This window comes from Glycine soja, chromosome 1, assembly GCF_004193775.1.
Source record: "Glycine soja cultivar W05 chromosome 1, ASM419377v2, whole genome shotgun sequence".
Classification (NCBI taxonomy): Eukaryota; Viridiplantae; Streptophyta; class Magnoliopsida; order Fabales; family Fabaceae; genus Glycine; species Glycine soja.
This window is the reverse complement of record NC_041002.1, coordinates 42,985,152-43,010,933: the sequence shown is the minus strand read 5'-3', so window position 1 is coordinate 43,010,933 and position 25,782 is coordinate 42,985,152. Positions and strand designations below refer to the sequence as shown.

The window sequence follows — 25,782 nt, the reverse complement described above, 5'->3', positions numbered from 1 at the left end:
CAATAATATGGAAGCAGGGCCAAGTGGAGGCATCCGTGCAGCATCAATCACTATTGGCTCATTGAAAACATATGACTTCAAATCCTCAGTGGATGTTGTTTTCACATAACCAAAATCCTGCACAAAAGAACTTTAGTATAAACATATCAAACAGAAAATGCTGTAGTTAGAACCACAAAAAAAATGAACAAGCTGTAATTTGGTTAGCAGAAGTTGTAATTACGTTAACCAAGTAACCAATTAAGTTTCAGTTTTCTCTTCAAATCAAATAAAAAATTAAAAAATAACCCATACAACATGGTTAGATTAAACATGCAGAGCATTTGTACAAATTGCAAAGTTTCCCTGTTTCTCATTCACGAGACTTTTATTTTTTTAATGATCATGTGACTTTGAAAAGCTTTTAACATATGTTATGGATTAATTCTGACGATGGTAGCTGGGTTATAGAGTGGAGTTAGTGTTGATGGATGAAGATTGGCGTTTCCTAATTCCTTCTGTGTTTCTTATACTCTTATTTGTTTCATGATGATGATATTGATGGTTGTGATTTCACTTTTTGCATTGTTTTATTAACTGTAACAGCAATGGAACAGAGAAAATTTGAAATAAGGTATTTCAAATTTGAGCCAGAGGCTAGGCTTGAGTTTTTACTTTTTGAATTGGTGATTGGGGATTGAGTGTTGTTGTTCCATTGATCAATTAGGGAATAGGGATAGTAGATGGCTATTATGGATTATACTAATTCGTGCATGATCCACTTGTTTATGCTGATGCTGTGTGATGTCTAATTAGCTTCTGGTCACTATAAGTTGTCAGTTCCTTTCTATAGGACATTATGAGCCTTCTAGGAGCTAATACTTATTGGTGCCCATTTCCATGCCAACACGTATTTCGGTCAGTTGCAAATCCTAATCAGAACCCACCTTCCCTTTTTGCTTCTTTGCATAGTCTAATCCATAATATTATTACCCACATATGTTACTATTATTAATACTCTTTTGTATGAAACGCCTCTGTCAATCTGACTCAATCTTCCCGTATTAGCCCAAATGGGAATAATACTTCCACTTAATTTATAGGGTGGTTACATTTACCTTTGCATGCTGCTCTAATCTCTGACTTTGTTTCAAACTGTTGGCCAAATATAGTTAGTTTCATAACTGTTGAAATAGGAGAAAACAAAGGGTAAAAATAAGATTTGTGTAGTGTAATTAGCCAATCAGCAAGGATGATGTACTTTCTTAAAATGAACAACATCACATAACAACTAAAATATACATACCAAAGCCCAAAGAAAAATAAAATTTTACAGCAAAAGGATGAAATTGGGCCTGTTTGGTTTGAGAAAAAAAAAATTGTTTCCATTTCCTCTTTTCACAAATAATTGCAAAGGTGCTACAATTTTTCACTTCATTTTCGATTTTAAAGATTTATACAAGTGATAAAGACAACATGCTTGCATTGTTTCCCTTCCTGTACTAATATAAGAAAATAGAAAACAGTGTAAAAAACAATGTATATTTTTTGTAATTACCTATAAAATCAGGAAAAAAAAATTTATTAAACCAAACAGACCCTTAAATGAAGGAAGCCTGCCTTTTCACCTCACACCCTCATAAGTAAAAAGACATTTAAAAAAGAGAAAATATTCCACTTTAAAAACTAAATAAGAAGTAAATTTGAAGTCTTGATTTTGAAAACTAAGTAAATTTGGGCTCATGTTCTGGCTCAACAACATGCAGTAAGCATCCAAGATAAAACAGAATAATGTTGACATAATATGGTTACAACAGGCAAAATGTCATAATTTTGAAATTTCTGTTTTTACAAAACCTATTGAAGTAAAACATACCGTTTTTGAGAAAGAAGTGGATCCAAATCCCAGCTGAAGCATACATGTAGCATATCCTATGATAACAGCACCAACAACTGTAAGTATATCTGCAGGAAAACCCACAAAATGAACTAAAATCAGAAGTTGATTGGCCAATAGAGAAATCAGATTTATTTCTTGTCACATTTTTACTTCTATATAGGGTTTTGAAGTATTATTCTCTACACTAGTTGCCATGGATTACTATTTTATTCATGCTTGTTAATCTGTATTGTATTAATTGCTTTGTTATTAAAATAATAGCTTGTTGTTGAAGTCCATGGCAGAAAATATGCAAATTGAAGAACCTAGTTCACACCAACCAACTTCATAATCTTCAGACCATCCTACTCCGCTATCTTCACACCAACCAACTTTAGTAGAAAGTTCTACCGGTACAGTTGAAGGTCCTAATAATGAACCTATGCAACAACCACCTAGCATAGAGGTGGATGACCATGGTGTATCATCAACAAAAACTGGAGGAGTGAGGCTCAAAAGTATTGTGTGGAACCATTTTGATAAGATTAAAACTGTTGATGGGCAAGACAAGGCCCAATGTAAATATTGCAAAAAGCTTCTTGGGGGAGCATCAAAGAATGGAACAAAGCATTTGCATGCCCATATGAGAAATGAATTCGGAAAAGGATACATGACAAAGGGAAGGGACAAACATTTCTTATTCCTAAGGTTACACAAGGTAGACAAGAATTGACTGCTGGAGGTTATAATGAAGAAAATGCAAGGAAGGATCTTGCATGTGCTATTATCATGCATGAATATCCACTTTCAATAGTGAATCATGTTGGGTTTAGAAGATTTTTAGCTACACTCCAACCACAATCCACAATTTCAATGTCCTTCACGAAACACTATAAAGAAAGAGATTTAATGTTTATGACTTTGAAAAATCAATTGTTATGAAGCTGTTGGATACAAATGAAGGAAGGGTGGCAATTACATCAGATATGTGGACTGCAAGCAACCAAAAGAAAGGGTATATGGATGTCACAACTCATTACATTGATAGCTCATGGACTTTGCAAAGTCGCATTTTGAGGTACTAGCAACATCCTTAATTTTATAGCTTCCCAATATATTGTGTTGGATATTTTTTTATAATTTTTTGTGTTAGATATTTTTGTGTTGATATATTGTGTTAGATCTTTTTCTGTGATAGTGTGATTAAGCTATTTTTGTGCTGATATACTAGGTTCATTTATGTTCCTTCACCTCACACAAGTGAAAGACTTTGCAATGCACTAGTTGAGTGTTTGTTGGATTGGAAAATTGATAGAAAATTGTCCACTATCACTTTGGATAATTGTAGTACAAATGATTGCATGATTGAAAAAATTAAGAATAAGTTGCAATTAGGCACTTTAATTAAGGAAGGAGTGTTTCTCCACATGTGTTGTTGTGCACATATCTTAAATTTGATAGTAAAAGATGGTTTAGGAGTTGTGAAGGATGGAGTGGAAAAAATTCGAGATAGTGTAGCATATTGGATTGCAACACCTAAAAGGCTGGAAAAATTTCAAGATACTGCTAAACAATTGCGAATCCCTTGCACCAAAAAGTTGAGTTTAGATTGTCCAACTAGATGGAATTCAACTTACAAGATGCTTGATGTTGCAATATCATATAAGGATGTGTTTTCCCGATTAAAGCAGCGTGAAACTCAATACTCTTGTTTTCCAAGTGATTCACAATGGGAATTTGCAAAGGAAGTGTGTAAGAGGTTGGCCATATTTAATGATATTACAGAGATGATTTCTGGTACAAAATATCCAAATGCCAACTTTTATTTTCCTCAAATTTGTGAGATCAAGATGACTTTATCTGAATGGGTCAATTCCCCTAATGAAGTGATTCAAAATATGGCAGAAAAGATGTTACAAAAATTTGATTCTTATTGGAGTGTTATTCATGTGATCATGGGAGTTGCTATTGTTTTAGATCCAAGATACAAAATGGAGTTGCTTGAGTTTTACTTTGAATCAATTTATCCCATTGATTTTTTTTCACAAGTTAATAGGATCCAAAACTTGTGTTATGATTTGGTTTCGGAATATCAAGCCAAAAAGCATCAAGATTCTACTAGTTCTTTTGAATCACAAGATGTGGTTAGTGATGGAAAGAGTAAATTGTGTGATTATGATAGATACATTGAAAGAAAGAAAAGGGCAAGAACCTCATCTATGAAAACAAAGTTAGATCATTACTTAGAGGAGGAAGTTTTACCAAGAAGTTCAGATTTTGATATCTTAATGTGGTGGAAATTGAATGAGTTAAAGTATCCAACACTACAAGCAATTGCAAGGGATGTGTTAGCTATTCTGATCTCCACTATAGCTTCTGAATCGGCATTTAGTATTGGAGGTCAGATATTAACTCCTCATCGTAGCCGACTTCATTATACTATAGAAGCTTTGATGTGTTCTAAAAGTTGGTTATGGAATTCAGAGAATGCAGGTAAAATTCTGAATGCATATGTGATACTTTATGAATTGCTTATATTTTTAAAACTTATAACTTGTTATTTATTATTTTATAATTATTATTTATAGGTTCTAGATCAATTGAAGAATCAACTTTTACTGATGAGATTGAATCCGATGATGAAGGTATATTCACGTTTAGTTGTTCTAATTTTTTTTTAATATCATTATACATATCTAATTTTTCAAATTTTTTAAAATATAGGTGGATCTTTGGTCAGTAACATTACTCAATGTTTGCAAGATTAGTAGACATTATTGTTGATCAGTAAAGTGATAACTATACTTATTTACTAATGTGATGTGTGATTTTAAGATTTGAAACATCTAAAATATGATGTTTGATTTTATAAATACCAGGTTGAGCGCTGAAGAAGAAATGTTGATGACATCTTTGGTGAAGTTGGTGGTTATTTTGATGATGGACATTGTTTTCATTTTCTATTTTTTTCTAATTTGGTGTAATTTGAACTAATGAACATTTGAATTATGTTGTTTCATATTTGACGTATTTTATTTACCTTAAAAAATTATGGAATCATGCTAGAAAAATGTGTTAGTCTTTATTTTATTTATTAGTAGTTAATTTTATTTTAGAATTTTTACATAATTTAATATTCATTTCTTAACGAATTTTGTAGTCACATATGTTATAATAAATTTAATGATATATAAGTAGTTGAAAATAAATGTTTAACAATCAATTTATTTTTTTTAAAATCAAATTTTTAATATTTTTAAATTTTTTTTTAATTGTAATCGGGTACGGGTCGGGGTCGGGGATACCCGATACCCGACGGGTACGGGGATGGGATAAAATTTTTAAACCCGTCGGGTATCGGGTACGGGTATGGGGACAGGTCGGGGAGTCGGGGTCGGGAATTGGGGAAACAATACCCGTCCCCGCCCCGCCCCATTGCCATGTCTATTTGTTAAGGTAATATGCTACTTAGACTTGGTTGTGTATTAACTTTGTCGAAATTTTTTCCCCATTATGGTTTTTCCTTTAAAAGATTTTATTGATTTGAGGTTTTGCCCCGGTGCAATGGATAGGTATAGGCTCAAAGTCATAGTGTATCATAACAAACATAACTCTAATTTTGTCTTATGGAATAAAAAATGTTTACACCTTATAGGGAAGACTACTCAAGAGATAAATCAAATAATGTTTGATGTAAGTGATTCAGCATCACGATTGCTTATTAATTTGTTACTTCTGATTATGTTATGATTCATTGAATCTTATGTCTCTGAATTCATGTGTGCAAGGGTGGTGATAAAAATGTTAATATCTTTTCAAACCCATTAGATAATGTCTTGGGTCATACTCTAGCATTCAAGGTTCGGGTACAACCTAAGTACAAGAATTCATCTGTGCAGAAAATATCTGATGACCCGACTGTAATGAGAGCTATTTTGGATTTCCTCTCAAATGAGGAGGTACTTAAATCGTTAACTCCTTACACCGTTGTACTTAAATCATTTCCTCTCAAATTTTACAGCAATCCTTATATTGTTGCATGTTACTCCTAACTATATATATATATATATATATATATATATATATTCCTCTTTTATGCTATTTTCTCAATTCTAGGTGAGCAAAGGTAGTATCTAAGTTCAAATTGGATTGGAAAATCTGAAACAATAGACAATGATGTTTTTAATGCAAAAAAAACTGAATTTTTAAACTCTTTGACTACTTCTGGGCTACCTAATCATAAAATCAATGTTAAGATTGGTTCACCAATAATGCTATTACGAAAATTAGACCAAAACAAAGGGCTCTATAATGGTACTAGACTTATAATCACAAGGCTAGCAAATCATATAATTGAAGCTGAAATCATCTTTGGGAACCCGAGTACTAATCCATAGGATGTCAATGTCTCCTTCTCAATGATCATGGACCTTCAAGCTAATTAGAAGATAGTTTCCAATTATTGTATCTTATGCTGTGACAATTAATAGATCTCAGGGGCAATCATTAGCCAATGTCGATTTATATCTATCCAAACCAGTTTTTAGCCATGGAAAATTATATGTTGCACTTTCAAGAGTATAAAACTAAAAAAGGATCAAGAGTAATCATACATGACAAAGAAAGAGACCCTTTGACCACAACTACCAATGTTGTCTTCAAAGAGGTTTTCCAAAATCTCTAACAGGTTTTGTTAACTAGATCCTATATTATATTTTACTATTCTGCCTATTTCTAGACTTTTAATATTCATTTACCCAACTGATTATCGAGGTCTTCAACTATATTATTTTGTAGTTGTCCATTTTGTTTGCCAAAAGCAATTGTGCTTTGACATGTTTGACTTTCTAATTCTTATTTATTCAGCAAGTACACTCACTTCACAACCATGAATGACAATAAATCAAACACGATGTTCTACTGTTTCAGTATTAACTTTCATTGGAACTCACTTCTAACTAACAGGTTTCACAATTACTTAGATTATAATACATGACATTATTCATTAAATGCCTATTTAACCGTATTCAATAATTCATTTTGCAGAAATTCATAGGCTTTTACATATACTATCTTTATTATGCATTTTGCTGTGACACAATCTTTTGCTAACACAAGTCTTCCTCCTAACCTCTAAATCAACTTCTAAAATTTATTTCACATGCTCTCTACTACATATTCCTTATTTAAAAGATTTAACTCTGCATTCTATAATGCGTTTTAGGAAAGTGTAAATTACAGGTCACCCAGTTCTGGATTCATTGTCATTCATATGCACTTTCGCACCTGTCGCAACCTACCATTTTGCGGGCGAGCGAGGCGAGGCTCACGGGTGTGTCTTCCAAAGGAGGAAAATGTGCGGAGTTGCCACCAACGTTTATTGAAAGGAAAACGTTAGAAAAAACCAAAGGAAATCGGTCATGAAGAATATTCTAGATTCGGGAGTTGTATTTACGTTTAAGGAAGGTATTAGCACCTCTCACGTTTGTCCCAAAGGACAACAGCCTTAAATTAGAATTGTGTGAAATTGTGTATCTAAACTTTTATTTCTTTTTTATTTTTGAGGTCGACAAAAGCTGGGCTCTTGCTCCTACGTACCCTCCATCGAAGAGGAAATCAGACCTACGTAGTTCTTTCTTAAGGGGCGAATCAAGTGATTTTTTTTTACTTGGAAGGTGGTCATTTAAGGCGTTGGACCTTAAAATGATCCATTTTTACTTGGTGAGAAAAGCTGAGGCGTTGGACCTTAAAACGTTTTTTAGTGATATTTGCGGACGAAGCTTGATTTTGTGAGTCGATTTTAGCCTTAGTTTCACTTTAGTTATTGGTCAATTCAATTAAGAAAGAAAAATCCCAAAGAGAAACGTCCGATTGATTTTTTTGTTTTATTTTACTAAAAGATATTTTTTTATCATTATATTATTATTTTACCTCTTTTTGGGTTTCCAACGTGGTTACGGCATGACCGAACGGTCGGATTTCATTTTAACAGAAATTAACAGATGTTACAATTCAAATGATCGGTGGAAATTTATTTTATTTTTTGATTAGGCGAGAAAATGACTTAAATAAATGACTAAAGCACGTCAAAAGGGGGTATGGAAAGTAAATGAAATGAAAATAAAAGTAGACGAAACAAGTGGGGACCACCAAGGGTACATAGAATGAATTAAAAAGTTCAATTTCGGGAACTTACTGGTTGAAGACCGAAGAACGACGAAGAACGAACGAAAGATGGCGGAAAATCTTCACGGAATTACCCACGGAAACGTTTTGGACGCGTTACAGAAGCGCCTCGGCGTGGATTTTCTTCACGGAAACGATTTTTTTCACTAATTTCAAGTGATCCCAAGATACCAGGAGGGCTGAGCATTTTTCTTCTTCTCTCCTCCCCTTATTTATAGGAAAATGGGGGAGGAGCTTGCCACCCAGCTTGCCCAGGCGAGCTAAGTTGCTTCCTCCAGAAGCAACCGCCTTCTAGAGGAACATCCTGGAAGGCCCAAGTGGGCCTGGTTGCTATTTGTACCCCCCCTGTTTACTAAATACACCCCCTCTGCCTTTTTTGTTGATTCTTTTTCCGTAACGTTACGGAAATTTACGAATTCCGTAATGATACTTGTTTTCCTTCCGTAATATTACGGAACCTTACGGATTACGTAATCATCCCCTTTTTGGCTTTCGGAATGTTACAGAACCTCACGGATTGTGTAACAATGCTTCCTTTTGATTTTCGGCATGTTACGGAACCTCACGGATTGTGTAACAATGCTTCCTTTTGATTTCCGGCATGTTACGGAGCTTCACGTATTGTGCAACAATGGGTGCCAAGTACCTCTAAGCGGTCAAGCAAAGGTTGAATGCCATCAAAAAATGGTCCCTAGACGAAATTAAGGTATGACAGTTGCCCCTTTTTACTTACCTTTTATCGGAGATAGGAGGAAAGTAAAGATAAAACACTGATTTCGTCCGTCTTAGCCCTTTTCCGTAATTAATCTATGATGACCCCTGAAGGCCATCCTTTGTCCATCATGGGAATTTAATTGATCTTAATAACAATAGTCCCAACTCAAAACGATTTGAAATAAGTGACTCCCGTCTCTCCTTCTTCTTTCTCTGCACAATACAAAACAAAACAAACAAACAAACAAAAATAAGATAATATATATGTATACACATGTTTGGTGAAGGAACCGATTGGGAAAATAACAAAAAACCGTATTTTCCCCTCACCGGAGGCTCCGTACTTGATAACAGAGGACGCATGAACAACGCTAGGCAATCAATTCATGGGGCTCCGAATAAGATGGTGGAGGATGCACGAACAGCGCTAGGCAATCAATTCATGGGGCTCCGAACTCGATGGTGGAGGATGCATGAATGGCAATCAATTCATGGGGCTCCGGACTTGATGGTGGAGGATGCATGAACAGCGCTAGGCAATCAATTCGTGGGGCTTCGGACTCGATGGTGAAGGATGCATGAATGACAATCAATTCATGGGGCTCCGAATAAGATTTGATGGTGGAGGATGCACAAACAGCGCTAGGCAATCAATTCGTGGGGCTCTGGACTCGATGGTGGAGGATGCATGAATGACAATCAATTCATGGGGCTCCGAACTTATGGTGGAGGACGCACGAACAGCGCTAGGCAATCAATTTGTGGGGCTCCGGACTCGATGGTGGAGGATGCATGAATGACAATCAATTCATGGGGCTCCGAATAAGATTTGATGGTGGAGGACTAACGAACAGTGCTAGGCAATCAATTCGTGGGGCTCCGGACTCGATGGTGGAGGATGCATGAATGACAATCAATTCATTGGGCTCCGAATAAGATTTGATTTTAGGACCGAATGGTCCACCGGGTTCTTTCACCTAAAAGGCGAACATGCTTTAGCAAGGAAAAATAAATCATTCACGAGAGCACCATATTTTAGAGAAACAATATGCTTATGCTAAAAGTAATTTTCCTTGTAACCGAAAATAAAGGGTAGGATGTCAACGTTTAGCTTTGAAATGAACATTTAGGGGAAACGTCGGGTCAAACTGAAACTGGGAATAAAATCACTCATGGTGTATAAAAACTCACACGTTTACCCTAATTCCAAACCATAGTTGCACCATGACTTATATTTTGCACATGATTTCCTATCGAACCAAAAGATTACACGCGCAATCACGGATCAATAGGATTTTCTCGAGGGTAGTGTGTTTGGAGAGGAAGCTGGTTGTTTTCGGTCTTTTCCTCTTTGTTTATGTGGGGCGGGACATCGCCAGTCGGGAGTGACTTTGAATGGCAATCCCAAAGGAAGAACCACTTTAAAAATGGGTTTTCCCTTTGCCGGCAGTTATTTACCTCGCCGAAAATTTATCTGGTTCGAAGATCTCATGTTCTCTTTCTTGCTTTCCCTTATTGATCGGGAATTATTTTGTTTTCCTCCGATCTTTTCCTTTTTACTTTCTTCCGATCTTTGATCGGGAATCCTTCTTTTCCTTTTCTTTTCTTTCTTTTCATTTCTTCCTTTTCTTTCTTTTCATTTTCTTCCGATCTTTGATTAGGAATTCAGATTTTAGCATTCGTTATTCGCTCTCCCTTGATGAGATCCTGCTGTCCTTTTTCTTCGGGAAAAGGATGAGGATTCTCTTCACAGGCCAAGGTTCAAAGTAGCTTAAGGTTGTGTCTCAACATGGTCTTTTCATTGTGTGTGCCCAACTTTGATATTTGGGGAAAAACAGATTCATGTGTCAGGGTGTCAGTTTCGGGTTAAACTTCCATATCATTTCCACAAGGCACGCGTAACAATGATGATTTGGAAACAACGTGCAAAATTAGTCATGCATACAGCTAGGTGGGTACTCCAGCATCCAATTTATGGCATTGTGATACTAAGGCTTGGGATTTACGCAAGTAAACCCAACGTTTCCAAATTATGTTCTTTCATTGGTTCAACGAATCCATCCATTCTTATCTCGGTTATTTTGGAAAATAAACTCTTAACGTCAGTTTCTTGTTTCCAAAAGATATGTTTGCTCTCTATGAATGATTTATGCTTCCTATGACCATAACATGCCGACCTTCGAGGTCTTTCTTTCTCTTTCCTTTTTGTTTCATTTTTCTTATGCATGTTTGCAAAAACTATACATCCATCGCTATCTATGAGAAAAGCTTTTTCTCTGTACACCTACATTCCTATACACGAAAAACTTTTTCTATATACACACGTATTATTAAACTCTTTCTCTTTATATCAACATGGTCTATATAAAACCTCTATTTCTTTTCAAAGATTTTTTTCCTTTTTCAACATACACTCGTTGTTTATATAAAAATTTCTTTTCACACATTGTTTATATATGAAAATTTATTTTCTTTTCTTTATATACAGATATGACATTTTGTCCACAACATCTCTTTCTTTCTCTATTCTTGGCGTTATCATGATGTTTGTTCGTTTTATTTTAGGATGACGTTCCTAAACGAAAACTCTACACGGTTCCGGAATTTCAACAAACATTATCGACAATAACGAAATAAGCACTAACGCAACAATCCAAACAAAATGTATGCACAAAACAAATGACAATCGAAAAAAACAACAAAAACAAACGCTAGTCCCTCAAGTCATAGAAACAAGATAACATACAAATGATAAATGATGGAACATAAAAATGAAAAGAATACGAATTTGGGGATCCCACGGTCATGTGGCTCCGCATGCCACCGGACTCTTGGGTCATGGTAACAAAAGGTGGGGTGGTCGACAAAAGCAGGGCTTTTGCTCCTACGTATCCTCAATTTGTGATGAGGAACTCAGACCTATGTAGTTCTTGATAATTGTGAGACTAACAATAGTCTCGGTGTTTTCTTCACTAAAATGCGAACATGCTTTAGTAAAGAGACAAACTTCCAACTGATCAGAGCAACATATGTTTTTTGGATGAATAACAATGTGTCTATCGGGGAAGGAGAGTATGCTAATGAAATTTTCTCATAACCGTAAATGAGATTTTGGATGTTAGCATTTCGTTTCTAAATGACCATTTAGAGGAAGCACTGGGTTCAACAAAAATAGAAGAAAATCACTCAAAGTGTATCAATCTCACACAGGTAAGTGTTTTATCCTAATTCCAAACCATAGATATGTCATGACTTGATTTTGCAAATCATTTCCTATCAAATCAAAGATGAAATGCGTGATCATGGATCAATAGGACTTTTTTGGGAATGGTTTTTAGGTGGGGAATTTGGCTTTGAGTGTTTTTGCCTTTTCCTTTTCTGTTTTTGTTTAGTGCGGGGCGAGAAAGTCGCTAGCGCACAGGATTTTGGTTGGCAATCAAAGGGAGAGGACCACTTTAGGTCATGGTTTCCTTTTTTCTTGTTTACTTGGTGACAATTCTGTATTGTTCAGATATTGTCTAGTCCAAAGACCATTCTGCATATTTCTTCTGTTTTCTTCTGATCTTTGATCGGGAACTTTCTTTCTTTTTTTGCTTTCTCCCACTCTTTGATTGGAATTTTCCTTTTCTTTTTTTTTTTGTTTTCTTCCGAGGGCAAGGATTGACATTCTCACCCTGGGTCAAGGTTTATGATAAGTTGGGATTTTGGCTCAAGGCTTGTAGAACGGTTGGTCATGATATATGTTAGGGTTTGGCCAGCGGTTCGGGAATAAAGGGGATGTCGTACATTATTTCCATGATACACATGCAACAATGATGATTAGGAAATTTTATGCAAAACTGGTCGTGCATGCACCCATGTGGACACTCAAGCATCAAGTTTTTATGGTCATGTGACACTAGGGCTCAGGATTCATTTTTTCCTATTTAAGTCAACCCAGTGTTTCCAAAATATGTTCTTTTATCAATTCATGCATTCATCCGAGTCCATTTTGGGTGTTCGGGAAAATTTTCACAGCATTCACCCTTCAGGTGTATTACACACATTTTCTTTCAAAAATTGGTTATGATCAGTGAATTTTTTTTCAAAGAAAAGCTGGAAGTTATCTCTTCTCAAAAGCATGTTTGCTTTTCAGCTGAAAGATATATTTTTAGTTCTTGTTTGTTTTTGTTTTTGTTTTTTTTTTCATGAGGTATTTTGCTACCTAAACATGTGTATATTTTTGTGAGGTATTTTTGCTATATACATGCATATCCAAGGTATCTTGCTACCTAAACATACATATATACATTTTGTGAGGTATTTTTGCTATATACATGCATATCCAAGGTATCTTGCTACCTAAACATATATATATTTTGTGAGGAATCTTTTTGCTACATACATGCATATCAAAGGTATCTTGCTACCTAAACATACATATATATATTTTGTGAGGTATGACTACCTTCCGAGCTTGTGCTTGTTTTATTTAAATTCCTAGGATCATTAGCAACTAGGTGTGTCCTACTATGACTTGAGAAACAAAAGGTGATCAAATAACAAGCAAAAACTTAAAAGTTACTAGGTTGCCTCCTAGTAGCGCTTCTTTAACGTCTTGAGCTGGACGCATGATGACTTGTTGGTCACGGACCTAGTACTTTTGCTTACCTTTGGCTTTGGACTTGGTCGCCTCTTGGTCGACCATGGGTCGTAGGCAACGCACTAAACTTTCTGTGGATGAGCTGAGGGGCTTTGGAGGTGGCGGCGGTGCATCTGTTGCCTGCTGCCGGCCATCCCCAGGCTACTATGGTGTCTCGCCCTGCGCCTGCCTGGGGGCGCAGTACTTCTTGATGAAAGCTTGATTAGTAGGGGGCCTGATGACCTTGCTGGGGGCGACAGGCACTCTGCAGAACTGATAGAGGCCCATAATCAGAGCTGGAAACCCCAAGACCCTATTGGACTTCTTCGGGTCCATTGGGTGTCTTGCGGGCACGATCCCTGCAAACAATAGCTGACATCAGAAATTAGTTGAGCGAAGTGCATACTTACCTATGTCACGATGGCATGACCTTGCTAGGGGGGACGGGCACCCTGTAGGACTGACAGAGGCCCGTAACCAGAGCTGGAAACCCCAGGGCCCTGTTGGGCTCCTCTGGGTCCACTAGGTGTCTTGTGGGTGCTACCCCTGCAAATAATAGATGACATCAGAAATCAGTTGAGCCATGTGCATACTTACCTATATCACAATGGCATGACCTTGCTGGGGGGACGGGCACCCTGTAGGACGGACAAAGGCCTGTAACCAGAGCTGGAAACCCCAGGACCCTGTTGGACTTCTCCGGGTCCACTGGGTGTCTTGTGGGCACGATCCCTGCAAATAGTGGATGACATCAGAAATCAGTTTAGCCACATGCATACTTACCTACGTCGGAACGACACAGACCAACTGATACTTCCATAGGGGGAGATCGACATTGTGGTCATTGGGCAGAATGTTGCTAAGTAGCAATGTCGTCTATATTTGTGTAAGAGTGGTCATGTTGGTGTGCATGATCCGCACTCGTCACTTTGCAGCGGCACGAGTGAAATCTTGCCCCGGTATGCAAAGTAGTTGGGCGATAGCCTCCCTCTCTGGTGTTGCTCGCACAGTTGGTCGCCTTCCAATATCAGGGGGTGGCCTAGGAACTGATAAAAGGAAATTACTGGCCCCTTAACCGGGAACTCAAGTCTTGGTTAAGCATTTAAGGGCAGAGGACCTTAAATTCTCTTAAGATGTGGATATGGAGCCCACTGAAAGTGAGGACACGTAGTCCTCTAAAGGCGAGGGCGTGCAACCCTTTGAAGTTTAGGATGTGTCGCCCTTTGAAGGCGAGGGTGTGCAGCCCTCTGAAGGCGAGAGCGTGCAGCCCTCTGAAGTTTAGGACGTGTCGCCCTTTGAAGGCAAGGGCGTGCAGCCCTCTGAAGGTGAGGACGTGCTGTCCTCGGAAAGTGAGGTCGTGTAGCCCTCTGATTGCGAAGGCGTACAACCCTTTGAAGGCGAGGACATGTAGTCCTCTAAAGGCGAGGGCGTGTAGCCCTCTGAAAGGGAAGACATGTAGTCCTCTGAAGGTGAGGGCATGTAGCCCTCCGAAGGCGAGGACGTGTAGTCCTCTCAAGGGGAGGACGTATAGTCCTTTGAAGGTGAGGGCGTGTAGGCCTCTGAAGGTGAGGATATCCAGTCCTCTGAAGGCGAGGGCGTGCAGCCCTCTGAAGTTTAGGACGTGTCGCCCTTTGAAGGCAAAGGCGTGCAGCCCTCTGAAGGTGAGGACGTGCTGTCCTCGGAAGGTGAGGTCGTGTAGCCCTCTGATGGCGAAGGCGTACAACCCATTGAAGGCAAGGACATGTAGTCCTCTAAAGGCGAGGGCGTGTAGCCCTTTGAAAGGGAAGACATGTAGTCCTCTGAAGGTAAGGGCATGTAGCCCTCTGAAGGTGAGGACATGTAGTCCTCTCAAGGGGAGGACGTATAGTCCTCTGAAGGTGAGGGCGTGTAGGCCTTTGAAGGTGAGGACGTCCAATCCTCTGAAGGCGAGGGCATGTAGCCCTCTGAAGGCGAGGGCGTGCAGCCCCTTTGAAGGCGAGGACATGTAGTCCTCTAAAGGAGAGGGCGTGTAGCCCTCTGAAAGGGAGGACGTGTAGTCCTCTGAAGGTGAGGGCGTGTAGCCCTCTAAAGGTGAGGACGTCCAGTCCTCTGAAGGCGAGGGCGTGCAGCCCTCTTAAGGCGAGGACGTGTAGTCCTCTGAAGGCGAGGACGTGTAGCCCTCTAAAGGCGAGGACGTGTAGTCCTCTGAAGGCGAGGACGTGTAGTCCTCTGATGGCGAGGGCATGTAGCCCTCTAAGGGTGAGGGTACTAGTACCCAAGGGTCCACCATTTGGAGAAAGCAAGAGATTGACTCATTGAGAGGGCCAGTCATCCCAAATTCCAAAAGATGGGACATTAGGTGTAGGACATCTATGCAGTTAACATGATTTTTAGGGATGCAGATGTATGCAACCTTTGAAATTTGGTAAATGTGGACTTCATATGAAACAATGCAATGCAACGGAAAGTTGTACAATGTTCATGACATTCTTTCCCTGATTTTGATTTTGATTTAACTTTTTTGGAAAACACAGATTGACTGTCCTTTTGAAAAAGGTGATAATTCATGCAACCTTATCCTATCTTTTGCAAATCTCTCCGGGAACTCCCTCAGAGTGTATGTTCTGTTTGATTTAGTCACTTGACCATTTTGGAGTGACGGAAATGGATCCGTTTGATGTTTAATCAATCCATTGAAATTCCAGGGTTTGTCCCCCCTTTTTTGTTTAAAAACATCGACGGGTGAGAACTTTTGATTTGCCCCTATGTTCACTTGATGCTCATGCATGATGCCCCTCATTGCCCCAGTGTAAGGCTTTGAGGTATCCATTTTTATCTTTCGTCATAACCTTGTAGCTGGGAACCCATTGGGTGAGAACTTCTAATCTGCCCTTAGGTTCGCTTGAGGTTTATGCATGGTGTCTTTCATTGCCCCAGTGTAGGGCTCTAAGGTATCCATCGTTGTTTAGTTTTCACAACCTTGTAGCAAGGGAGAATGAAAGAAGCGGTTGATTCTTGCAAAAAAAATTTTCCAAGGACGAGAAATAGTTGAAGGATTTTTTCAGTTGATGGATTAAGTCAAATGACTCCTATTCTTGATAACTCACTTCTCTCTAAAAAAGACAAACTTTCCAGAATGATAAAATGAGGTCACATGAACGTCTATATTTTTACTTGAAAACACAGCCAATCAAATATTTTTTTTCTTTTATTTTGAACTTTTTTTTTTGCTTTTACTCGTTGTTTTACGGCACCCCCACCAAATGTGTAGTACGAGTAATTTCTAATTGAACGGTCTTGGAAGTCCAAACTCAGGAGCACAGGTCGCTTGAGCAAATAGACCAATGGCTTGCACCCACATTCCGGTGAAAGTTGAATAAGCAAAGATGCGTTTGTGAGAGGATGAGGGACAAAGATATCAAATTTATCCATTTTATTTAGCATTGTAACTGTGGTTTACAATAATGGTATAAACTTGAAAATCCTAATGAGTCATCAGAGACATCTAACAACAGCTTTCAAAATTGCCCCATGTGTGGCATCTCTTGTCAATGTCAGGATTTACACGCGATTCTCCTCAAATTTCAGCCAGCCCGCATCAATTATACCTTGCACCTTACGCTTCAGGGTCCTACAATGTTCAATGGAACGCCCTGGGGCTTCTCCATAACAAGCACACGTTGCGTTCGAGTCGTATTCTCAGAAAAATGGAGGTTGAGGAACCCTGGCAGGGGTTATGGCTACCATTGCATTATCAAGTAGATATGGGAGCAAGTCAGCATAGGACACCGGAATTTGGGTGAATTCTACAGGCTTTTTTGCTGCAAAATTCATTTCTTGGTTGGTGTTTTGGTTTGTGCTAAAGGTGGTGTTCGTCATTGGAAGTGCGGTAGACAGGCTTTGTGGTTGATTTAGGGATGACCTTTGTGGATAACTGGGTGGTGGGTAAGGAGAAGGTTTGTTATTGGCTGAGTAATGACATTGTTGGGTTGGTGGGAAACTTGGCTGTATAGGAATGGCAATCATAGCATGGGCTTCTCCCTCATTCTCACCCTCTTCATTTGCCCCAGTTTTTTTGCATTTATCAAAGCATGATGATCAGATTTGCCTCTTTTTAGACCCACTTTGATCCTTTCGTCGGTGAAGACCGTATCCTCAAAGCTTGAAGGTGTGTAACCCACCATTTTCATAGTAGAATACTGGTAATGTGTCTACCATCACGATTACCATCTCCCTTTCCATCATTGGGGGTGCCACTTAGGCTGCCAGATCCCTCCACCTTTGGGTGTATTCTTTGAAAGATTCATGCCCCTTTTTGCACATGTTCTATAGTTGCATCCTATCCGGAACCATATCACAATTGTAATGATACTTCCTAACGAAGGCAACCATTAGGTCCTTCCAAGAATGGACTCGGGAAGGTTCCAAGTTAGTGTACCAGGTAACGGCTACCCCAGTAAGACTTTCTTGTAAGGAATGTATCAGCAATTCCTCATCTTTTGCGTATGCCCCCATCTTCCGACAATACATCTTTAGATGCTTCTTGGGGCAAGTAGTCCCCTTGTACTTGTCAAAGTCCGACACCTTGAACTTGGGAATGACCATGTTTGGGTACTAGGAAAAAAATTTCTAGGTTAGCAAAGGCATAATCTTCGCCTCCTTCAATGGCCCTGAGCCTTTCCTTTAGATGATCCAACTTTCCCATTTCTGCCATAGCATGAAGGTTTTTAATCGTTGTGGAATGTGAGGGGTGTGGTTATGGGTGATACTGAGGGCCCTCCAAAGTGTTTTGCAGGGGTATATCACCAACTGCTTGCCCTTCAGTGGCATATCTGAGGCAAGGCTCGAAGTCGGCTAGATTGTGGTGGGGAATTTTATGTGCCTCCCCCATGGGTCAAGAGACATGTGCATGATCAGATTGAGGTTGTTGGCTCTCAATGAGTATAGGAGTGGAGTTATTGACATTCTCATTGGGAGTGTACGCCACATTGGCTGGTGTAAGTTAGGAGGCAAGCCATATGGTGGGAAGGCGTGCTCGTTTTGAATTTGCACATCATGGGGCCATTCATACTTCCCAAATCTTTGCCTACCATAGCTAAGGTTGGATGATTCATTTGGTTGAGGCCAGATGGGGGCATCGGGTTCACCTTAGCAACAGTGCTGGTAGCGACAATTGTAACCGCATTGGCTTCCATTATCTTCTTCATGCTCATCATGGCCTCCATCATTGTGGCCTTTTTCCCTTACATGGCCTCCATGTCGGCCTTCATCTGCTCTTACACCTCCTCTACTTCACCCATTACTCTAGCTCTAGCACGGGTTTGGTAAGGGCGCCGTAAAGCGTGTTCTTTTCTTTTTGATAACAATGATTAAGTTCTTTTTTTTTTTCAAGGAAAGAATGCAATGAGCAATGCAACCAATAAAAAGCATGGATGTAAGCGAATGATGCACAATTGAAGTATTACGAATTTTTGCACAGGACATGGGGTTGAATCAATTTAGATTTTTAACATGGTCCATGACATCTTTGTCAAGGTGAAACTGGAAGTAACAAGGACATCAACAGTCCTAAATGTGTTTGGCAGTAGATGAAGCAGTGATGTAACTCGATCCATCTTTTGCCCCAATTTTTGCAAGATGGTTACTTCCATGTTTCAACTTGACTTGATGAACCTTTTCATAAAAGCATGAGCTTGGTTCAACCCCATAATCCAAAGAATGACAATTTGATCGCCAATACTTCGACAACATTTCATAGAGATGAAAGACTCGGGAATACCTATGCTATGCATGGAAAATGTAACTATGAGATTTGAGATGCCTGAAGAAACATCATTTCCTAGTTAACCACGCATTAGGTACCATGCTCAATCATTTTGTTTTGTTGTTTGTGTTTTTTTATTTATTTTAGAAATGGGTTTATGATCCCAACATGGTTGGCTCATGGTACCTAACACATGCAACTAAGAATGCATCATGAACTTTCATGCTTCCTTTTTTTGTTTTTGTTTTGTAGAGGAAAACACAAGGATCATGTATGAGCAAACATGAAAACAAAAGGTATGCAGTTTGTAGAAAAAAAAGTATGTTGAACGCATATGCATGATGATGCAATGACTCATGCAAAATGTGACGCTGGAATATGATAACGGACAAATGCAGGAGCGATATGTTCATTATGATGCCTTGAAGAGATGTTTATGCGATGCATGATATGAATCCATTTACGGACACGAGAGCCCGGAAAATCATCACTTCTTACTTGCGCATTCGAGGACGCAGTGCCCCATGTGTGTAGTTAAGAAGGTGATATGGACCTTCCGGCTTCCCATGAAAAAAGACGAGACCAACATACAACGCGTGCGTGACGACATGATGCAGATGCGCAAAAGCATAACACGGGGATGTACACAACATGGCAATATCCACAAATAATCATACAGCAAAGGCATACATGACATTTAGGTTATATGCATGGCAGTGTTTTAAAAGGCACGTAGCGTGTTTGCTTTGTGCCCCTATTTTAGGGACCTATAGTATAATATCTAGGGGTCTCTAATAACTACTCCCAACGATCCATATCTCACATGGCTGTTTTCTAGAGGTATCATCACTCAAGATAATAATATTGCGGCGGTATGGAATACTAGCGACAACACATTATAAAGAGAGAAAGCTCTAGACGAGGTTTCACTATTATCAAGCAAGTCGGAGACCTAGCATGACCATAGATCCACCTCCACTCCTTAGATTTCCATGAACCGGGGTATAGGGCCCCTTTTTACCCAAACCCGTGGGTGCTTAGAATGCGGTGTAAAAATGTGGAAAAGACATCATTTATTATTTACGCAGTTCAAGAAAAAACACATGCACAAAGTTTTGTAATTCCACACTTTCCTAAAATAGGCCTAACTCACAAAAACAATTCCCAGTGGAGTCGCCAACTGTCGCAACCTAACCTTTTGCGGGCGAGTGAGGCGACGCTCACGGGGGCGTCTTCCAAAGGAGGAAAATGTGCAGAGTCGCCACCAACGTTTATTGAAAGGAAAATGTTAGAAAAAACCAAAGGAAAACGGTCATGAAGAATATTCCAGATTCGGGAGTTGTATTTACGTTTGAGGAAGGTATTAGCACTTCTCACGTTTATCCCAAAGGACAACGGCCTTAAATTAGAATTGTGTGAAATTGTGTATCTAAACTTTTATTTCTTTTTTATTTTTGAGGTCGACAAAAGCGGGGCTCTTGCTCCTACATACCCTCCATCGAAGAGGAAATCAGACCTACGTAGTTCTTTCTTAAGGGGCGAATCAAGCGATTTTTTTTACTTGGAAGGTGGTCATTTAAGGCGTTAGACCTTAAAAAGATTCATTTTTACTTGGTGAGAAAAGCTGAGGCGTTGGACCTTAAAACGTTTTTTAGTGATATTTGCGGACGAAGCTTGATTTTGTGAGTCGATTTTAGCCTTAGTTTCACTTTAGTTTTTGATCAATTCAATTAAGAAAGAAAAATCCCAAAGAGAAACGTCTGATTGAATTTTTTGTTTTATTTTACTAAAAGATATTTTTTATTATTATATTATTATTTTACCTCTTTTTGGGTTTCCAACATGGTTACGGCATGACCGAACGGTCGGATTTCATTTTAACAGAAATTAATGGATGTTACAATTCAAATGATCGGTGGAAATTTATTTTATTTTTTGATTAGGCGAGAAAATGACTTAAATAAATGACTAAAGCACACCAAAAGGGGGTACGGAAAGTAAATAAAATGAAAATAAAAGTAGACGAAACAAGTGGGGACCACCAAGGGTACATAGAATGAATTAAAAAGTTCGATTTCGGGAACTTACCGGTTGAAGACCGAAGAACGATGAAGAATGAACGAAAGATGACGGAAAATATTCACGGAATTACCCACGAAAACGTTTCGGACGCGTTACGGAAGTGCCTCGGCATGGATTTTCTTCACGGAAATGATTTTTTTCACTAATTTCAAGTGATCCCAAGATACTAGGAGTGCTGAGCGTTTTTCTTCTTCTCTCCTCCCCCTATTTATAGGAAAATAGGGGAGGAGCTTGCCACCCAGCTCGCCCAGGCGAGCTAGGTTGCTTCCTCCAGAAGCAACCGCCTTCTGGAGGAACATCCTGGAAGGCCCAAGTGGGCCTGGTTGCTATTTGCACCCCATGTTTACTAAATACACCCCTCTGCCTTTTTTGCTGATTCTTTTTCCGTAACGTTACGGAAATTTATGAATTCCATAACGATACTTGTTTTCCTTCCGTAATGATACAGAACCTTATGGATTACGTAATCATCCCCTTTTTGGCTTTCGGAATGTTACGGAACCTCACGAATTGCGTAACAATGCTTCCTTTTGATTTCCGGCATCTTACGGAACCTCACGGATTGTGTAACAATGCTTCCTTTTGATTTCCAACATGTTATAGAGCTTCACGTATTGTGCAACAATGGGTGCCAAGTACCTCTAAGCGGTCAAGCAAAGGTTGAATGTCATCAAACAATGGTCCCCGGACGAAATTAGGGTATGACAGCAACAACAACAACACTTTAACAGTAATAGGTTTTCCTACAAACCTCTAACCAAATTTGCACACTTTTAGAATAAATTTTATATTCGCTATCTTTACTATGCATTTTCGTATGAGGCAATCTTATATTCATTTATCAAACTGATTATCGAGGCCTTCAACCATATTATTTTGTAGTTGTTCATTTTGTTTGCCAAAAGCAATTGTGCCTAGACAAGTTTGGCTTACTAATTCTGAATTATTCAGCAAGCACACTCATTATCGAGGCCTTCAACCATATTATCATGTTCTCCTATTTCAGTTTAATTTTTACTAATTTAACTTTTTATTAAATATAGCAATCAAGCTCTCGCATTGCAAGCTCAAACACCCATTAAATTCTCAGTTTTTGTAATTACTATTGTTTTATTTCTTCTTTACTTAGGATTGTTGATTCTCATTTGTGTATCCAGTTAACGAACTTTGTGATAAATTTACAGCAATCACTAAATTTTAAATATTTTGTTTTATCTTAAATGACCAACTTACACAATAGCTAACTATAAAATATTATTTAATGCTTGGCTTTCATAATATGATATCATCTTATAAACAATACCAATAATCATAACCTTAATAATAATATTCTCTAATTAAACAAAACCAGAATCGAACAAATCAGCGTGAATCACAACCGCGTGTACGTACGCATGTTTTTCACTAGTTTAGTCAAAACCACACACATACATTCAATTTAAGCATAAAATTAAAAATTGTTTGTTAAAAGAACATGGTTAGATTCAATCCCCGGTCCTTGTAAATATTTAAAATAGAAAGAACCAATAAACCAAGTTAACTACTTAATAAAACAATGACATATATAAGTTAAATATAAATTTATAAATTATCATAAACCGAATCATGTGAGTCAATTGTTAACTCACTAAGCCGACCCTGACTTAGTGACCCGATACCCCAACTGAATCAATAATCAATGACCTTAACCCAATAATGACAAATATATATATATAAGTTAAATATAAATTATCATATACCATTATGATAGTTTGGAAAAAATGTTCCATTAAAAAATTAAAGGGGGACTTTTTGGAGAAAAGTTATTTGCTTTTCCATTTACAATAAATTCTACTGAAAGATGACGGAAGCATCTAAATAAACAATAAATACTCATTATTAGAACGTACAAAATAAATATCCAACCTCAAAATAAATTTAGGTGATTTAATATGGATATTTCATTTCTTCCCATTAAAAAGTTACAAGACGAGAAAAAATTAACAAGGACAACAAAATACAGAAAATGATGGCAATTCATCTAAATAAGATTTGTTTGATTCTCTCATATTAAGTCGATGATAAAATCATGGAATCCACCTAATTATACGATCACATAGCAGGCATCGAATTACTGGTTGTTCTACAATGCCATAAAAAGTTATGCCACTGCAGCTAGTAGAGAAGAGAAAAAGTTTTGGAATGTTTTGAAAATCTTGAAGGTTGCTTATTTCATGAAGAACTTCTTGGTCTATGAACCGTGATCCAATAGTATTTTCAAAGAAAACACCTCCTCCAAGATTGATCAGGGGCCTAAAATCGAATATCACAAATCCAGTCTCATTGTTGCGGTAGTAAACAAGGTTCTTCTGTGACCAGATCAAGAACAACAAATTAAAATAAAAAAAATACAAATTATTTTTTTAACTAATAAGAAAAGTATATGTTTATTATGTTATATATGTTAGAGATAGTGATAGAGGTACCTGAATATCAATAATTGCTTGCCATGGAAAAGGAACAGGGCAGTCTCGATCGTTTAGAAGAAAATTAAATAGTACACCAGTATCCATGACAAAGTAAAACCAAAATAGAAGGTCATGGATACTTGAGACCACTCTCACTCTATATATAGTGAGTCTGACGTGAATTTCAACTTTGTATTAATTTTTCTCAAATTAATATAAATGAAAGAAACTACTTTTATTGAACCGTTTCATGAAATTTAAGGAAAACATAATTTGTTGACTTTGAAAAGTTAACGGAACCACCCTTAAAACAAAGAATTAAAAGTAATTAAATATATATATTTATTTTCTTGATTTCTGAGGGGTAGACTAATTCCTTGCATGTATCAATAAGATATTGAAGAAAGGTTTTAGTCAAAAAGGAAATTTAAGTATTTAATTTTTGACTTAAATGTGATTTTAGTTCATGTAAAATCAGTAAGTTTTATTCTAGTTCTTGTAAAAAAATATTCTTTGATTTTAGTTAAAATCACATTAGTTTCTACTATTATGTGTCACTCGTTAACTCTTATGTTTATTGGAATGTCAAGCAACCATCTCAAGTAACACTTATTGGTGTCTATGATATCATGTCAACATATGATATGTCTAAAATTATTTCTAGATCCCTAAAATAAATGTTATTTATAAATTTTAAGATAAATGGTAGAGAATAAAAGTAGTTTTTTTTTGGATTTGAAGGGATGAAAAAAATAATTACAAGAATCAAAATTAAAATATTCATTTTACCTAAACCAAAAATATGCATTATCATATATAATTTCATACTAATTTTTTTAACAATAATATAAATACTAAAACTTCCTATATATATATATATATATATATATATATTGAATTATATAGTGGTATTAAATATTATATTTTACCGTAATTACTTTTGTTTTCTATAAACATAGATTAATATAGAAATGTCATATATTTAATAAACATATATTTTATTAATTAAATTTTTATAAATATATTATATTTTATAATTTTAATATTTATCAAGATTACGGTGGGTATTATATATTCTATTTAATAAATTCAATAACTAATACTATATAAAATACTATATAAGGAAAAATATTTATTTATTTATATATATAATATTTTAATAACACTAAATACTACACTAATATTTGTGTTCAAGTCTATTTTACTTTTTCTATTTGGAAATTTTAAAATATGTTTTATAAAATTCTTTTTTAAAATAATAAAAATTGTAAATTTTATATATCTCTCTCATCTCTAATGATGATGATTGTTTTCTTGTCCTATACACAAACATCATTTTTTTTTGTCATCATACACAATCATCATTTACATGTCAAGTGATATTAAGTTGAACATGATACTTAAGTTATCATAAATCTTTTAATGCATATCTTCCATTCATTTAGATTAAAAAAATCTTGTTGATATGATTAATGTAGTACTTATTTAAATATATAATCAAATATATTTTTTTCTTAAATGGCATTAATTAAACTATTTATTAACCATAATGCATATTTAAGTTTAAAATATTTATCAAATTTTACATTTATTATAGCATATCATGAGTATGAGATATGTACGCATTAAATGTACCCAAGATACATATTAAAAAACATATAGCATTTAATAGAGTTATATTATATTTATTATATCTAATAAATATCACATTTTATAATACTATTAAACTCAATCATTTATTCTATTTATGAAATACTATAATAAATTCTATTAAATATAAAATGTTTATTGTTAAATAAATACTACATAAATACAAAAAATGTTTTATTATTTAGTCTTTCCAAGTTTAAATCCCTTGTATATATTAGAATATATTTGAAATTAATGAAATATTTATTATTATTGTGCATTTTGTTTCCTCCCAATAAGTATCATTTACATTTCAACAAAAAAAAAAGTATTATTTTCACTATGCACAACCTCATGAGTATTATTAAGCTAGTATTTGTGTACATGTAGTATTTATGTGAAAAACTTTCTAACATAATCCCATGTCACTTGGTTTTTTAGCAATAAGTTAGTAAGTAATAGCTAAAATTATTTTAAAATACACTCAAGGTATAACTTGCTA

General features: G+C 36.8%; 1 protein-coding gene across 1 annotated transcript; it reads right to left on the bottom strand.

Annotated features, from left to right (window-relative positions):
* Nucleotides 1-23,219: 23,219 nt before the first annotated feature.
* On the bottom strand, nucleotides 23,220-23,769 carry LOC114405151. Its single transcript, XM_028367799.1, has 2 exons — nucleotides 23,670-23,769; nucleotides 23,220-23,552 (listed from the first exon to the last, which is right to left on the bottom strand). The coding sequence occupies exons 1-2, from the start codon at nucleotides 23,754-23,756 to the stop codon at nucleotides 23,271-23,273; spliced, it is 369 nt and encodes a 122-aa protein (XP_028223600.1). The 5' UTR covers nucleotides 23,757-23,769; the 3' UTR covers nucleotides 23,220-23,270.
* Between the last annotated feature and the right edge of the window lie 2,013 nt (nucleotides 23,770-25,782).